At 51.3% G+C, this 16,847-nt stretch overlaps 1 protein-coding gene across 2 annotated transcripts in view; it reads left to right on the top strand.

Annotated features, from left to right (window-relative positions):
• Positions 1 to 16,847, top strand: part of LOC109257883 (inositol-pentakisphosphate 2-kinase) — a 127,548-nt gene that overhangs the window by 101,155 nt on the left and 9,546 nt on the right. For both annotated transcript variants that reach the window (XM_053907691.1, XM_019434288.2), the window contains 4 exons: positions 379 to 451; positions 7,159 to 7,438; positions 8,560 to 8,710; positions 9,302 to 9,404. In XM_053907691.1, the coding sequence (XP_053763666.1) occupies positions 379 to 451; positions 7,159 to 7,438; positions 8,560 to 8,710; positions 9,302 to 9,404 (607 nt within the window). The remainder of the gene's footprint in view (positions 1 to 378; positions 452 to 7,158; positions 7,439 to 8,559; positions 8,711 to 9,301; positions 9,405 to 16,847) is intronic.

The following is a 16,847-nucleotide window of genomic DNA, read 5'->3' as shown; positions in this document are numbered from 1 at the left end:
TGTCACCTTCCATGGGGGTGGTGGTGGGGTGTGTTCTGTGAGGGGTGGGGGTGGGGTGGGCAGGGGGGGCGTTCTCTGCGGTGGTGGGGGCGGGGGGCTGGGCAGGGCTCCCGGTTCTTGTCCGGGGTCAGAGTTGCCTCCTCGGGTGACCTTTGGGAGGAGATGGCTGGGGAGATGTTACCACCAGGAAGGGCTAGAGAGTGGGGTGGGCACGGGGGGCAGTGATGGGGAGCCTCCCTGAGGAAGGCTGGGGGAATGTGGCTCCTGGACCCACAGAGCCTGAGGCTTCTGGCAGCCGCTCCCAGGCCCATGCCCCAAGTCAGGGCCCCTGAGCCACAGGCGGCTTGCAGTCCTGTCAGTAGTGTCTTCTCGTCGTAGGAATAAACAGAGAATGCACTTTGCTTTGAGGAGCTTGTTACAGGAAGCTCAGAACAACTTAAAGATATTTAAGGTAAGAGTAGCTTCTGTTTCCAGGCACTTGAGCAGTGGGGCCAGTGGGAGTCCAAACTGGGTTGAGTGAACCCGTGGCGCATCGCCTCTGTGACCTTGCGGGTGAGGGTGTCTGGGCTGGGGCTGCCGTGGCAAAGTCCTGCGGTCCTTTTTCCGAGCCTCGTTCCACAGGTGTGGCATCCTGTGACCCCTGGAGTGTGAGACATTAGCTCCTTGAGCACTGGGCGGCCTTGGGCCCAGTTCTGGTTCCTGGATGAGGATGGCCCTGACTCCGTTGGGCTGTGTCCCTGGGGTACCTCTGTGCATCTCTGATGGGGTGGCCACACCTGTGCTTTTGCTCGTGGATCATTCAGGGAACTTCTAATTCCCAGATCTTGTCAGTCGGTGAGTTCTCAAAGTCCTGTGGCTCATCACCCCGCATCCTGGCTGGGTGGGGGAAGGTTTCTGCACACGGAGCCCTCGCCATCAGCACGGGCACGGCCATTTGCAGGCTCCCTGAGGCCCCAGGGTCGCCTGCTGGCGGGAGTCGGGGCCTCCGTGGAGGGGGTGGGAGCAGGACTGGCCCAGATCTGGAGGAGAGCTCAGTGTGGCCTGTGTTGGAAATGTGCCCCCTCGGGTCCTCCTTGTCATCTCCCTTCCTCCTCATCCTGCCCCCAGCCCTGGGGATGTCCTCATTGGTGGTATGTGTGTGCGAGAGTCCAGGGGGGTCCAGGCTCGCGAGCACTGGATGTGTGTGGAGAAGCAGGGCTGTCGTATGTGGGCGGCCTTGTGCCCTCTGTGTCCCGCTCCACGTGGATGGTGCTGCTCTGTGCACTGGATGCCCCTCAGCGGGCTTGGGCGGGCGGGGAGCCTGTGTGACGAGCTTTCTCCCATCTGGCTCAGAAATGTGGTCCCAGTGAACTGCGTTCACCCCGTCTGCCTCCACCTTCCTGAATCCAGAAAAAGAGGACAGATTTCACAATCAGTTCTTTTTTGTTTGTTTGAAATTTATTTATTTAAATTTGAGTTAGCTAACATACAGTGTAGTATTGGTTTCAGTAGATCCCAGTGATTCATCACTCACATATGACACCCAGTGCTCATCACAAGTGCCCTCCTCAATGCCTGTCACCCACCCGGCCCATCCTCCACCCACCTCCCCTCCAGCAACCCTGTTTGCTCTCTGTATTTAAGAGTTTCTCTCTTTTTGTAATGTTTATTTATTTTTGAGAGACCGAGGGAGACAGAAGACCCAAAGCAGGCTCTGAGCTGACAGCAGAGAGCCTGATGTGGGGCTTGAATTCATGAACTGTGAGATCATGACCTGAGCCGAAGTCTGACGCTTAACCAACTGAGCCACTCAGGCGCCCCTTAAGAGTCTTATGGTTTGTTTCCCTCTGTTTTTATTTTTTCTTCCCTTCCCCTATGTTCATCTGCTATGTTCCTTAAATTCCACGAGTGAAATCATAAGATATTTGTCATTTTCTGCCTGACTTACTTTGCTTAACGTAACACTTTCGAGCTCCATCTGCCTCATTGGAAATGGCAAGATTTCATTGTTTTTGATCACCAAATAGTATTCCACTGTGTGTATGTATGTATATATCCATTCATCAGTTGATGGACATTTGGGCCCTGCATAATACGAATTTAGTGCCATCGTGTTATCTGTAGATTTGGTGTTTCTGGTGATAGTCTCTGGTCGTTTGTAGCCTTTGCTGCTTTGGTCTTTTTTTTTTTTTTCTTTCTTTCTTTTTCTCCACTGAGAGAGTTCCCCTTAAAATTTCCTGCAGGCCTGGTGGAGTGGTCATGAACTCCTTCAGTTTTTGTTTGTCTGGGAAAGCCTTGATCTCTCCTTCTGTTCCTAATGACAGCCTTGCTGGATAAAGGGTTCTTGGCTGCATATTTTTCCTATTCAGCACATTGACTATTTCCTGCCAGTCCCTTCTGGCCTGCCAAGTTTCAGTGGACAGGTCTGCTGCTACCCTTATGTGTCTACCCTTGTAGGTTAAGGCCCATTTGCCCCAGCTGCTTTCAGAATTCTTTCTTTATCTTTGTATTTTGCCAGTTTCACCATGATATGTCTTGGTGTTGAACCATTTCTGTTGATTTTGAGGGGAGTTCTCTGTGCCTCTTGGACTTGGATGCCTGTTTCCACCCCCAGATTAGGGAAGTTCTTGGGTATAATTTATTCAGATAAACTTTCTGCCCCTTTTTCTTGTCTCTTCTTGTGGGACTCCTGTGATATGGATATTGTTTCACTTCATTGAATCACTTAGTTCTTTCATTCTCCCCTCGTGATTTAGTAATTTCCTTTTGTCACCTGCATCATTTTCCATGATTTTATTTTTATTTTCTATTTCACCTGGTCTCTCCCCTGCTTCTTCTAGCCTCATTGTCAATGTATCTAGTTTGTTTTACATCTCAGTTATGGCATTTTTTTATTTCATCCTGAATAGGTCTTAGGCCTTTGATTTCTGCAGCAAGAGTTTCTCTGGTGTCTTCTTTGCTTCTTTCAAGCCCAGCTTGTAGTCTTATGACTGTTGTTCTGAATTCTTGTTCAGATATGTTGCTTATATCCGTTTTGAGTAAGTCCCTGGTTGTGATTTCTTCTTGACCTTTCTTTAGGGGAGAATTCCTCTGTCTTCTCATTTGGCTAAGTTTCTGTTTTTGCGTGTTTTAAAAGCTTGCTGTGTTTCCTGCACCTGAGAGTACCGCTATATTAAAGGGGTCATACACTGTCCAGGGCTTTGCAGTTCAGGAGTGGGTGCTGTGTACATTGTGCTCTTGTGCTTTGGCTGCTCTTTCCCACTGGTCAGTGCTCTGCAGAGCTCCCCCTTGCTTGCAGTGGGGGAGTGTTTGGGCCTTTAAATAGGTGTGCTTTGATTCGTTTGTTGAAGTAAGCTAGGAAAAAAGGAGAAAAAAATAAAACCCTGATCCCAAAAAAAGAAAAGGAAAGGGAGTAAAAAACCAGAAAACTATAAAGCTGATTCCAAAGAAAAAGAAAGGAGGGACGTCCGGGTGGCTCAGTCGGTTAAGCTCCAACTTCAGCTCAGGTCATGATCTTGCAGTTTGTGAGTTCAAGTCCCACATCAGGTTCTGTGCTGACAGCTCACAGGCCTGGTGCCTACTTAAGGATTCTGTGTCTCCTTCTCTCTGCCCCTCCCTGCTTGTGTTCTGTCTGTCTGTCTGTCTCTCTCAAAAATAAACAAACATTAAAAAAGAAAAAAGAAAGAAAAAGAATTAAAAAGACTGATCCACAAAATAAATAGAAGGAAATGATAAAAAAAAACAAAAACAAACCCCAGAAACTATGAGGCTGATTCCAATAGGAAAAACAAAAAACAAAAACTGCAGGTATCATTTAAATTAAAAAAAATTTTTTTTAATGTTTTTATTTATTTTTGAAGGAGAGAGAGAGCATGAACGGGGGAGGGGCAGAGAAAGAGGGAGACACAGAACTTGAAGCAGGCTCCAGGCTCTAAGCTGTCAGCACAGAGCCCGATGCGGGGCTCGAACTCACAAACTGTGAGATCATGACCTGAGCCCAAGTCGGACGCTTAACCGACTGAGCCACCCAGGCGCCCCTGCAGGTGTCATTTTAAAGCACTCGATTTTCAGTACACTTGGTGCATCAGGGGGCTGGCTGTGCTGATCTGGAGGAGAGGCCCACTGGGCTGGCTCGGAGTCTTGCCCCAGTAGATAAGCAGTTGACGGGGACAGGGGACCGTGTCTGGTGTGAGCAGGTCCCGCCTCCACTGGGGGCCTCTCCGTGGCTCTCTGAAGTCCTGCCGTGTTGTTGAAGGGAAAGTGGCACCATCCCAATCTCTCATCCCCAGACGGATTCTCATACTCCCCACCGTTCAGGCAGCCGTCACAGAGTAGGGAAGGCAGTCCGCTCACTGTGCGCCACAGCTCTCCCGTGTTGCTTCTTTGGTGTGCTTCGGGGATTCAAAGCCCGAAATGTTAGAGGACTTGGCACCACGTGGATCCTCGCCCCTCCTCCGGAGTAGAGCCTCTGTGTTGTGTCTGAAGCCCTTTGTCCCCGAAGAAAGACCCACGCCTGCACAACGTGCTGAATTTGTGGTGTGGCACTGTAAAAGCATCAAGGCTCACATTGCCTCTGGGTGTGCCTCTGTCTCCTGCTGGTAAAAGGTCTTTGGCCGGTGCCTGCAGGGTCTTTTGCCCTTAGGGAGGCAATATACCCTGTTCCAAAAGGACTCTAGGAAGGGGACTGTCCCCGCACCTCACACCTGCTAAGCTGTCTCCTCCAACTGTGGGGATCATTCTGCCATTCTGCAGATGGATTTTCCTGGGTTTTCCAAGTGACCTGGCCTCAATATGGTTGTGTTTGAGGGACGAGGAAAGCCCAGGGTCCCCCTACTTCTCTGCCGTCTTAACTCGTCCTCAGTTCTTATTTTTAATTCTTACAAAGACTGAAGGAATTTCATATTTAAAGCCTAAAGATAAATTCTCCATCTGCGGACTGATTTGGAACAATCTGGAACCTTCAGTGAGGCTAGTATTTTTCCCGGTGGACCCTTTTCTGACTGTGCTTGCCTGCTGGGCCCGCAGCGAGGGGAGTGGCTTGGCCCCTGCTGTGGGGCGGGGCCTGGAGGGCTTGCTTTTGCTAAAATCAGAGTGGAAACAACACAGAGGTTGCGATAATAGTTCCAAAAGAGTGAGATTAAGAGAAGGGACACAGAATGGCTTTTTTTTTTTTTTTTTTAAACGTTTACTTATTTATTTTGAGACAAAGAGCACAAGCAGGGGATGGATAGAGAGAGACAGAGACAGAATCCCAAGCAGGCTCCAGGCTGTCAGCACAGAGCCCGATGTGGGGCTTGATCCCACGAACCAGGAGATCATGACTCGAGCTAAAACCAAGAGTTGGATGCTTAACCAACTGAGCCCCCGAGGTGCCCCCAGAATGGCTTTTTAAGATAATACCGGGAGCAGTGAAGCCCATCACTGCAAGTGCCATCGCTGCTTGTGAGTCAGGCTTTGGTTCTCAAGTTCAGGTGTGCCCCATTGCCTGCTGTGGGAGCCGCCTCCCCGTTGGCCCGACTCCACAGCTGTGGCTGTATCCACCCCCACACTGGACGCTTGGGAGACGTGGGGGACATGCAGCTTTGTCGTGGAGCCCAGGGCAGCGGCGCTCCAGGGAAGGTCACATGATGTCCTTGAGTGGCTGTACTTGTATAGATTTTAGACACTGGGGAGAAGAGGCTTCCCACTGTCCAGCAGTCACTCAGCTGCTCACAGGCCTGGAGAAGGGCAGCTGTGCGGGGGCTGAGGTGGCTCTTGTCCTAGATGGTGGGCCGAGCCCTGGGCCCACCTCTTGGCTGCAGTCCCCAGGGCCTGGTTTTGCTGAGCACTTCATTGTGGTCCCCTCCCCCCAGGGACTCCTGCGTACCCTCTGCCTTCTTCCCGCAGCGGGGCCCATGTCCAGGGTCAGTTGTCTCATGAGGGTTCCCCTGGCCCCGTGGCCAGCAGGGGCCTCAGCTGTGTGCCTCTTTCTCAGATGTCCATACCTCTGAGCTTGAATGTGTGACAGGGCACCCAGTGGAGGCACTGTGCGCCACTGAACCCCCGAGCTTGATGAGGGAGGAATGCCCTGTCCACACCTCCTGGGCTGACGTGATCCTCCTCTGCCACCTGAGGACAGAGCTGTGACTACCCTGCTTTGTATTCTCCACTGCCTAACAGTCACATACCGTCTCTCATGGTTTCTGGGGCCTGGAATCGAGCAGCACAGCCGGCTCTGGCTCGGCCCTCTGGGGGCTGTGTCCCGTCTGATGGCTTGGCCCTTCGATATCTCGGCCCTCTGGGGGCTGTGTCCCCTCTGATGGCTCGGCCCTCTGGAGGCTGTGTCCTCTGATGGCTTGGCCAGGGCCCAAGACTGTGCTTCTAGGACGGCACCTTGGTTTCTGGCCGCGGGGGCGCGAGGGGCTGCTCCGCGTGGCTGTGTGGTTTGAGGGGAGGCATGGGAGGGAAACCACGGCATCTTTCACACCTTCGTCTTGTAGGGGACGTGCGGCTACTTCGCCTTTGCAGTGGGGAGAGGGCTGCAGGGTGTATCACGGGGCCACTGGGGACCGTGTGGAGGCTGCTGACCACCCCGTCTCTCCTATGTGGGAACCAGGGGCAAGGAGTCGGGCACTCCCCTGGGTTAGCTGTGGCTCACGGGTCCCAGGGTCAGCCTGCTGGGCATCCCTGCTCACAGCCCTGGGAGTGTGGTGCCATGGGGGAGTCTTTGCTAGACTTGGTTTTAAAAGGCTGGATGGCCTTGAAGATGAAACTCTCCACACTAATGACACTGGCAGCCTCACCTGCCCTGCAGAGGACAGGACTGACATCCACACTGGCTGAGAAGTCTGTGTGTCCCCCGGTAGCATGGGCATCACGTGGCTTCTCGAGCGACAGGCTGGGGTCTTTGGGAGTTTGGGCCTAGGGCTGAGGTTGCCTGAGGCCCCGTGTAGTGCTCGTTCTCCTGAGGCTTTGTGTCTCAGGCCAGGCCGGTCCTCACTTTTTGAGAATGTTTTCTTTTTCATGTTCTAATGGGGTTTGACTCTTGGTCAGTGACATGGTGTGTGAAGGTGGGTCTGGGAAACCCAGACAGAGACAGGTAGGAGGTCAAGTCCCTTTACCTGCTCAGTGGGCAGGGACAGAGGTATTTCGCCCCAGCCTCTGGAGTTGACACCGTCCTGTCTCTCTCTCCGCCTGAAGAATGGTGAGCTGATTTATGGCTGCAAAGATGCCCGCAGCCCCGTGGCCGACTGGAGCGAGCTTGCACACCACCTGAAGCCGTTCTTCTTCCCGTCCAACGGCCTGGCTGGCGGGCCCCACTGCACGGGTGCCGTGATCCGGGAGCTGGTGCGTGTTATCACACGGGTGCTGCTGAGCGACTCTGAAAAGGGCCGGGCCGGCGCCCTGAGGCTGGGGCCAGGCCCGCAGGGCCCTCGTGTCTGCGAAGCCAGCCCTTTCGGCAGGAGCCTGCGCCACCAAGGTAGGCCACGCTGGGTGTAGGGGCGGGCAGAGCGTGTGGTGCATCCTGCCAGGGTCCTGCCTGGCCTCACGGAGCACTTGTGGGAGCAGCCTGGGCCCCGTCGGGGCCCCCCAAAGTCCCCCAGCCCCCGTGGGGAGGCCTCCCCGTCATCTCATCTTTTATCTGGGTTTTTAAGTTGCGGTACACGTTTGGGCTGTGGGGTTTTCCCTGAAAACATCGCCCCCTGCGTCTGTGCGTCCTCTGGTTTGTCAAGGGCTTTCCTACAGTCTCCCGTCTCGTGGTTGCCACCCTGGAAGGGTAGGTTTTCTGTGGCTGGTGGAGAACTGGGGCTCAGAGGGTCAGGGTCCCACAGCTCAAGGCCCTTGCGGGTGGGGCGGGGGGCCCAACTGTGACTCAGTGGGTGTCCCAGCTTTGAGGCCGCCCCGTGGGTGGTTTGGGCTTTTGCTGTGCATGTTCATGGGATCCTCGTTTGTCCCTTTGCCGCCTGCTGGTGGGCTCCATACGTCAGGCCTGCGGCGTGTGGGAGAGCCACAGCCAGGAGCCGGGAGGTCAGGGTGTCAGTACTGCACACGGCTGCAGCTCCCCCTGCAAGGACTCAGACCCATCCTGGTGTTTGTTCCTGGGACACGGCTGCTCCTTAGAAGGCCGAGAGATGGGCCGGGACCCCGACTTCCCGGGCCTCACGGCACCTGCTGCACGGCAGGGACCCAAGAACGCTCGCTTGTGGGATGGACCTCGCGTCCACACCGACCACGATGACCGCTCCCTGCTGCGGGTGTCAGCGGCAGCTTTGGCCGCCATCCTGTGTGGCCACCCGCCCATCAGCCTGGGTTGTGGTCCGGGGCCCCGCAGACACGGTTGTGCAGATGCGATGACGGGGTGGTCACTGTAAATTTTGTGCTTGGCTCATCTAGCTTGAGGGCCGTCTCTGCACGGAGACCTGGGCTGGGGTGTGGACTTGGAGGCCCTGGACAGGGAGAAGCAGGAGACACGGGGCCCCTGCCGGTCTGTGGTGCCCGGCCCCGCGCCCCGGCCGTTCTGTGAGGCAGGGTGTGGCCTGTCCGCAGGCTGTGTTCCATCCTTGACGGTAAACCTCTTGTTTTCCCCGATGTTCTCGGTAGGAAAAAGCGCCCCGGAGTGCTCGGGGTTACCGAAGGGCTGTCTTCTGTACAAAACCCTCCAGGTGCAGATGTTGGACCTGCTGGACATCGAAGGCCTCTACCCTCTGTACCGGCGGGTTGAGCGGTACCTGGAGGAGTTTCCCGAGGAGAGGTGAGGCCCAGGCCCCCGGCACCCCTGTGCTGCCTAGGCCGAGCGGGGCCCGAGCTTTCCTGAGGGGAAGACGGGGCTGGGGGAAGGGGGTCGTCCTGATGGGAGGACCGCCCGCCCAGCCTGGGGTTCGGTTCCTGTGGCAGGAGCAGGGCTGGCCGGCAGTCCTGTGCTGAGTCGGCGGAGCCTGCAGGGGGCAGTGCTGCTCCACCGCCGCCGGGCCGCTCCTGCCACCTGGCCGCCCTCCCTCCCGGGGGGGGGGAGGGGGGGGGGGGTCTCCCGGGTCGGCGCCACAGGCTTGTGGCTGGGCTGCGGTATTCCCGGATCCGGACCCCCTGTCTCCCCAGCCGCCACCCTTCACTAGCGTCTCTGACTGGATGCCATTTGTCACAGCAGGACACAGCCTGGGCTTCCTGGTTCTGGTCTTGCACGTTCTGTTTAAAACTAACGCTTCAGAATGATGTTTAGTGTCAGGAAGAGGTGGGTCTTCCAGGTGTTCTTTAAAGGCAGACGTGTGATTGTTAGATCATTAGCAGTTTCAGAAACCGTTTCCGGGCAGCTTTGCCATCCTGTTTTTTGCACTTTCTCCTTCAGAAAAACATTGCAAATAGATGGGCCTTATGACGAAGCGTTTTACCAGAAGTTGCTTGATCTTTCCACCGAGGACGACGGGACGGTGGCCTTTGCACTGACGAAGGTGGGCGGACCCTTCTGGAAACGCTGTGTACTCCTTAGGTTCTTCACACTGGCTTGGGGCTTTCCTAAGTAAGACGTGTGGTTTTCCATGACCTGTCCCTGGCGGTTAAAGCAGAAAAACTGGGATTAAAAAAAAAAGGGGGCCGAGTTTCCCCCAGGTGGCCTGGGGAAGGTGACACCTCAGCTTTCAGGGAGGATTTCCGTTCTTCCTGTTGGCTCCAGGCCACCCAGCCCCGTGGCCGTGTGTGGGTGGCATCCCTCCCCAGGACCCGGGCCAAGGGCAGCCTGGGAGGACGTCCCCAGGAGGAGGCCTGGTCCTGCCCGAGGGACTTTGAGGCTCACTGAACCTGCATAGGAGAAAGCGTCTTTACTTTCAGTGCCCTCTGACTGAAATGCTGCATTTCCTCCATTATGAATGTGGCAACAACCACTGTCGGGTCATCAGGACCCCCGACCTTGCCACCGAGAGAAACCAGACCTTCTTGTTTCACACGATAGTTGCCGTAGGTACCCTGCGGTACCTGAGCTTTGTGGCGCAGGACTATGTCGTACGTTGTTTTAAACAGTATTCTGGCATTTGATAGAGTCATCCTGCTGTTTATTTTCCGCATTTAAAGATGTTATTCTGAGAGGGACCCATAGGCCTCACCGTGCTGTCACGGGTTTTGCTAAACGCTACTGCGGCTGGTTGCGAGTGAGGGACACGAGGGAGGTGTAGGGCACATGACCCCCTCCAGGTACACGCGGGCAGCTGCCCGGGAGCCTTGGCTCACCTGCGTGGGGCCCCACGGGCTCCGGCTGCCCCTCTCCTGCAGCGCTCGTGGTGTCGAGGAAGACGACGGAGGCGGCCCCTCCCGAGTGCAGGGCCATGGCGGGGAGTTCTCGGAGGTGCTCGGGGCAGAGCTGTGCTCGGGGCGGGGAGACAGCCAAATGTGGAGCCTCTGCACCAGACTAAAGCGACAGTCTGCCCTAGGTTGTCTGCAACTTGGGGGCGCATTGCTTCTCTCTCCAAAGAAGCTGTATGAAAGACTTCTTTTTTGTACGTTTCTATATTTTTCAGAGTAGTTACCAGACAAATATGTAAACGTGTGTGTGTAACCATAATTTTGTGGTGAGAGACCCAGGCAGTCGTTACTCCGCTGCCAGAATGGCTGAAACCAGTGCCACCCCGGGCTGGTGCAGGGCGTTGCCGCGGAGAAACCGGTCACTTGACCGTGCCAGGGGTGGGTAGGAAACCGTGTGGGGAAACATGAAAGCTTCTCACAAACTAAACCTGCACGAACCCTGCCACCTGGCCTCTCTCTCCGGGGCATGCGTCACAGAGAAGGGAATGCTTCTTCTCACAGGCCCTGAGCACTGGACACAACCCAGGGGTCCACCAGCAGGTGACCTACGGCAGGTGACACGCTGGCAGTGCTAAGCAACCAGTGACCTGGCCACATCACCAGGGTGCCATGCGGGGTGACGGAACTGGTCCCAGAAGGTTACACGCTAGGATTGTTTCTATGACATTCTTTTTTAGAGGTTTTATTTTCAAGTAATCGCTATGCTCAACATGGGACTTGAACTCACAACCCTGAGATCAAGAGTTGTGGGCTCTACCGACCGAGCCAGCCAGACGCCCCTCCCTGACATTCTCGGAATGACAGAGATGAGTGGTGGCCGTGGTGCGGGGAGGTGGAAGGAAGGTGGGTGTGGCTATAAAGGTCAACTCAAGGCATCCTTGTGACGGGTCTGCCGTGCGTGTGTCTTACCGTGGTGGTGGCTGAGCACGTGTGGCCACACTACGCGCGCGCACACTGGCATGAAACTGCAGAGTGTACCAGTGTCCCTGTCTTTGCCGGATGCCATCCTGCGTGAGGTTTGCGAGATGTCATCATTGAGGGAGGCTCGGTGAAAGGTGCTCAGGTCTCCGCGTTATCTCTTACACCAGCACGTCAAGCTAGAATTACCCCCAGAACAGTCTAATGCAAAAGATTCAAGCAGTGAGTAGACTGTGTAGTTGTGACCGTGCTCCTGCCCTTCTGTCTCTCGGTTTGGGAGACTGCCCACGTCACATGCACCGGTTGCCAGCACGCATTTAGCAGACCGTCGCTTGAGGTCTCTTCGTTGGGATGTAAGGGTCTGCCTGCTTTTGTCTCGGGGAGTTAGGTTCTGGTAGGTGCGAACGGTGCGAACCTGAAGAGGGCCGGCTGTGGAGGCAAGTGGTGGAGCACGTGGAGGTCATTCTGACGCTACAGACGAAATTCCTTCAAGAACTCACTGAGCCTCCGACCTCTGATGCGCTGAGGGACTATTCCCTTTATTTTGAGGGTCCGGAAACTGTAGCCCGAAGAGACCCTTGGTGTACCGTGCAGAATTCCACAGGAGGGTCAGCACGCTTGTGGAAAGAGCCGGACGGGTGCTCGAGACGGCTCAGAGCCTCTGGCCTCTTACACGTGCTCAACGTGCCGTGTAGTTCAGAGGTAGCCACAGATCGGCCCAAACCAGTGCCGCTGTGTTCCAGTCAGACTTCATGTACCAAACAGGTGGTGAGCTGGGTCTGGCCCCCGGCCCGTGGCTCGCTGACCTCGGTTTACTTTGCATGTCAGTTTTTATGCTCCGTTTTTCATTCCATCGGTTTGGAAGCTGCACATTCTGTTCCTATCCTTGAAGTGGTTACTCGTCCGGTCTGATGTTAGTGACTTCGCCCACCCACCCTGCCCCACCACACACGCTCAGAACACGAGGAACTGGGTCCACTCCACTTCTCTCTCCCACCTTTCAGGCAGCTGCTTGTCTGGGGTTCTCTTTGTTCTTTTCTAAAGTCGCAGTTTACAGTACCGTTTCCCCCTGTCTTTGCCCATCGTTCTTACATCTTACTTAGAACTTTCCTTTGTTACCTTTTTTTTCCGATAATGGGTTTACTGAGATATAACTTACATGTCATACAACTTACCTGTTTAAAGTAACTCCGTGGTTTCCACTACATGTGCACCTGTCCCCAGTCAATTTTAGAACATTTTCATCACCTCAGAAAGAAATCTTCTCCACCGCCCGCCCCTCCCCCCCAGCTCTAAGCACCCACCAAGACTTTCTGTCTCTGCGGATGTGCCTAGTGCAGTCACCGCGTATACACGGAGTCCTTCAATCCTTGGTCCATTATGACCGGCTTCCTTCACTTGGCATGTTTCCCAGGTTCATCTGCATTGTAGCGTCCATCAATACTGTCTGCCTTTTATAGCTGAAAAGTACTCCATTCTACGGGCACGTTCCATTTTATGCATTTATTACTGGTGGACATTGAGTTGTTTCCACTTTTTGGCTATTACGAATAATGCTGCTATAAATGTTTTGTATACAAATTGTTGTGCGGACATAGGAGTGGAATTGGTGGGTCAAATGATAACATACGTTTAATTCTGTTGGGATCTGCCAGACTGTTTTCTAGAGTGGCTGTCCCATTTGACATTCCCACTTAACTTAAAAAAATTTTTTTAATGTTTATTTTTGAGAGAGAGAGAGAGAGAGCGAGGGAAGGAAGGAGAGAGAGAGAGAGAGAGAAAATGAATGGGGGAGGGTCAGAGAGAGAGAGGGAGACACAGAATCTGAAGCAGGTTCCAGGCTCCCAGCGCTCAGCACAGAGCCTGACATGGGGCTTGAACTCACGAATGGGGGGAGATCACGACCTGAGCGGAAGTCACATGCTTAATGACTGAGCCACCCAGGCGCCTTTCCGATTTGGATGCCTTTTGTGTCTTTTCCTTGCATAGCTGCCCTAGCTAGAATTTTTAGTACGTTGTGAAACAGATGTTGCAAGAAGAGACATCCCTGATTTGTTCCTGGTTTTGTTGGGATAGCATTCAGTCTTTCATCATTATGTACATGTTAGCTGTGGGCTTTTCATAGATAATCCTTTATCAGGTTTTCATAGATAATCCTTTATCAGGTTGAAGAACGTCCCTTCTTTTCCTAATTTGTTGAGTGTTTTTGTCAAGAAAGGATGTTGGAGTTTATCAAATTCTTTTCTGTAGCAATTGAGATTATCATTGTTTTTCTTTTTCTTTCTTTTTTTAAAAAATTCTGTAGATAAGGCATATTCCGTTAATTTGTTTTTGGATGTTAAAACCAACCTCACATTCCTGGGATAAATCACACGAGGTCATGGCATATGATCGTTCGTATATGTTGCTAGATTCAATTTGCTATTATATTGTTGAGGATAATAGTATCCACATTTATAAGAGATACTGGTCTGCAATTTGCATTTCTTATGATGTCTGTTTTGGTTTTGGTTATCAGGTAATACTGGTCTTGTCAAGTCAGTTGGGAAGAATTCCAGCTTCTTACTTGTTGGAGGGGTTTGAGAAGGATTGATGTTAAGTATTCTTGAAGTATTTGATAGAATTCAAATACTTGAATACTTGAAGCCACTTGAAGCCACCTGGGCCTGAACTTTTCTTTGTAGTTAGTGTTTTGATGCCCAGTTCAGTCTTTTTTGTAGGACTGATGATACTGTTTCTTTGAGTCAGTTTTGAGTTTGTGGCTTTTTAGGAGTGTGTCCATTTCATGAAAGTTGTTATTGGCCTACAATTGCTTATAGTTTTTTTCTTCAAGTAAACCCTTTATTTTATTATTAATATTTTTGTAGTGTGTTTATTTTGAGGGGGGGGGGGGAGGAGTAGAGCAAGGGAGACTGAGCGTCCCAAGCAGGCTCCATGCTGTCAGCTCCTAGCCTGACATGGGGCTCAATCCCGTGAACTGTGAGATGATGACCTGAGTTGAAATCAAGGGTCAGACATCCACCACCCAGGTTCCACTCAAGTAAACCCTTTAGAAATTACATCAGTGATAGCACAGAGCCTGCTTGAGATTCTCCTCTCTTTGTGCCTCCCCTGTTCACTCTCTCCCAAAATAAATAGTAAAAGTCTTTTGGAAACTTCTGCATCCTCTTTGTTGGGATATGTTTATATTTCTCCACAGTATTGAAGGGTAACTTTTTCTAAGCATGAAGAAAGGGCTTTTTCTCTTGGCATTAAACCATTCTGTGTAACATCATCTGTGTATATGGCTGCTGAGAGGTCTTCTGTCAGTCTGCCTTTTTTCAGGAGGGGAGTTTTCTTCTTTGCCTGCTTTTAAGAGCTTGTCTTTCTCTCTCCCTCTTTTTTTTCCCCTTCCCCTCCTCCATGGGTTTCTGTTAAGTTTCTCAGGATCTGCATAAGAGTGAAAACATATGGTATCTGTCTTTCTCTTGTATGGCTTATTTCACTTAGCATCACACTCTCCAATTTGACAATAAATTTCATATATTAAAAAAAAAAAGAGCCCGTCTTTCTCATTACTTGATATTTTAGTGCATTGTGATTAGGTGTGGCGTTCTTTGTGTGTATTTATCTATCTTTATCTATTTATGTTGTGCTTCTATTTGTGGATTTATATCTTCTATTCTAGAAAATTCACAGCCATTTTCTTGTCACATATTTTCTGTTCTCCATTATCCTATTCTCTTTTTCTGGGACTCTATTTAGAAACAGGTGAAACCTCATTTTGTATCTTCCACATGTCATAACTGCTTTCCTATTTTTCATCTCTTTGTCTCTGTACTCCATTCTAGGTATTTCTTCAGTTTTGCCTTCCCATTCATGGATTCTTTCTTCACCTGTGTCTAATCTGCTAGTTTATTCTATGAGTTTTCTGTTTCAGTAGTTATATTTTTAATTTCTTAAAGTTCTGTTTGGTCCATTTGTACATCTGCTTGGTAATTTTGGTAGTTCCTTATTGCTTGTCCATTTTTTTTTTTTTTTTAATTTTTTTTTTTCAACGTTTTTTATTTATTTTTGGGACAGAGAGAGACAGAGCATGAACGGGGGAGGGGCAGAGAGAGAGGGAGACACAGAATCGGAAACAGGCTCCAGGCTCCGAGCCATCAGCCCAGAGCCTGACGCGGGGCTCGAACTCACGGACCGCGAGACCGTGACCTGGCTGAAGTCGGACGCTCAACCGACTGCGCCACCCAGGCGCCCCTGCTTGTCCATTTTTAAGTCCCCATCTTTTAGTTCTTCAAACGATTTATGAATAGTTGTTATTCTGTATGTGATATCAGATACATAATAAAACCTTAGAGGTAAAAATTCTGTTATTTTGGCTGCTTCATCCATGCTTTGTTGTCTGCTTGGGTTTTTAATGGTCCATGATTGGGGGTTCGTGTGTTTGATCTTAATCTGTGGGAATCCTGGACCTAAACAGAGAGTGCTTTCCTTCAGAGAAGATACAGATTCTTGGCTTGAGGGAGAAATCTCAGTTTGGACCCTGTACTCTGCGGCTTATTCCTAGAAACACTGCTTCCATTGACATCTGCCTCCAGGGTGGCTCAGCCTTCCTATTTGCTCCTTGCTCAAAACTGTAGTTTTGGCTCTTCTGGGGATGAGTGGTGAGAAGAAGGGATTGAACAGGGATTTCCCTTACCTTCTGCAAGCCCAGCAGTGCACTGACAGGTATGTTAACAAGGACTTAGTTGTTTTGTAAGAGGGCCCTTGGAAGTCCTCTATATCCCCTGAAAGTATCAGTTGCTTTAGTATGGCCAAATCATTGTCATTTACTTGGTTTTAATTTGTTACTGTTAAAAATAATGTTGACATTCCTGCTTTTGACAAACTGTAAGACAGATTATTGGGAGTAAAACTGCTAGACTGATTTTTGATAGATCCTGTCAATATTGTCTTGCCAAAAAGATTTTGCCAGTTTATGTTCTTCCCTGCAACAATCGAGGGCCCTTTTCCTCCATGCCCCCCGCCCCCCAAACACTATATGTTACCAGTATTGAGAATTTTATTTATTTTTTATTTTTTATTTTTTTTAATTTTTTTTTAACGTTTATTTTTGAGACAGAGAGAGACAGAGCATGAACGGGGGAGGGGCAGAGAGAGAGGGAGACACAGAATCGGAAGCAGGCTCCAGGCTCTGAGCCATCAGCCCAGAGCCCGACGCGGGGCTCGAACTCACGGACCGTGAGATCGTGACCTGAGCTGAAGTCGGACGCTTAACCGACTGAGCCACCCAGGCACCGCGACAATTTTATTTTTAAAGTTTATTTATTTTGAGAGAGAGAGAGCAAATGAGTGAGCACAAGTGGGGGAGGGGCAGAGAAAGGGAGAGAGAGAGAGAGAGAGAGAGAGAGAGAGAGAGAGAGAGAATCTGAGAATCTGAGAATCTGAACCAGGCTCTGGACTGTCAGCACAGAGCCCAATGCAGGGCTCAAACTCAATGAACCGTGAGATCGTGACCTGAGCCAAAATCAAGAGTCAGATGCTTAACTGACTGAGCCACCCAGGCGCCCCTAGAATTTTATTTTTTAATTTTATAAGATTTTATTCTCAACCATTTGTATTGTGAAATATAGCACGCACAGAAAAGTACAGAGAAAAAACATAGAGTCTAATGATTTATCACAAAGCAAACTCGTGGG

The sequence above is a fragment of the Panthera pardus genome, unplaced genomic scaffold (genome assembly GCF_024362965.1).
Source record: "Panthera pardus isolate Hobbes unplaced genomic scaffold, ASM2436296v1 HiC_scaffold_20, whole genome shotgun sequence".
In the NCBI taxonomy this organism is placed as follows: domain Eukaryota; kingdom Metazoa; phylum Chordata; class Mammalia; order Carnivora; family Felidae; genus Panthera; species Panthera pardus.
The sequence above is the reverse complement of the archived record's forward strand: the minus strand, read 5'-3'. Positions and strand labels throughout refer to the sequence as shown.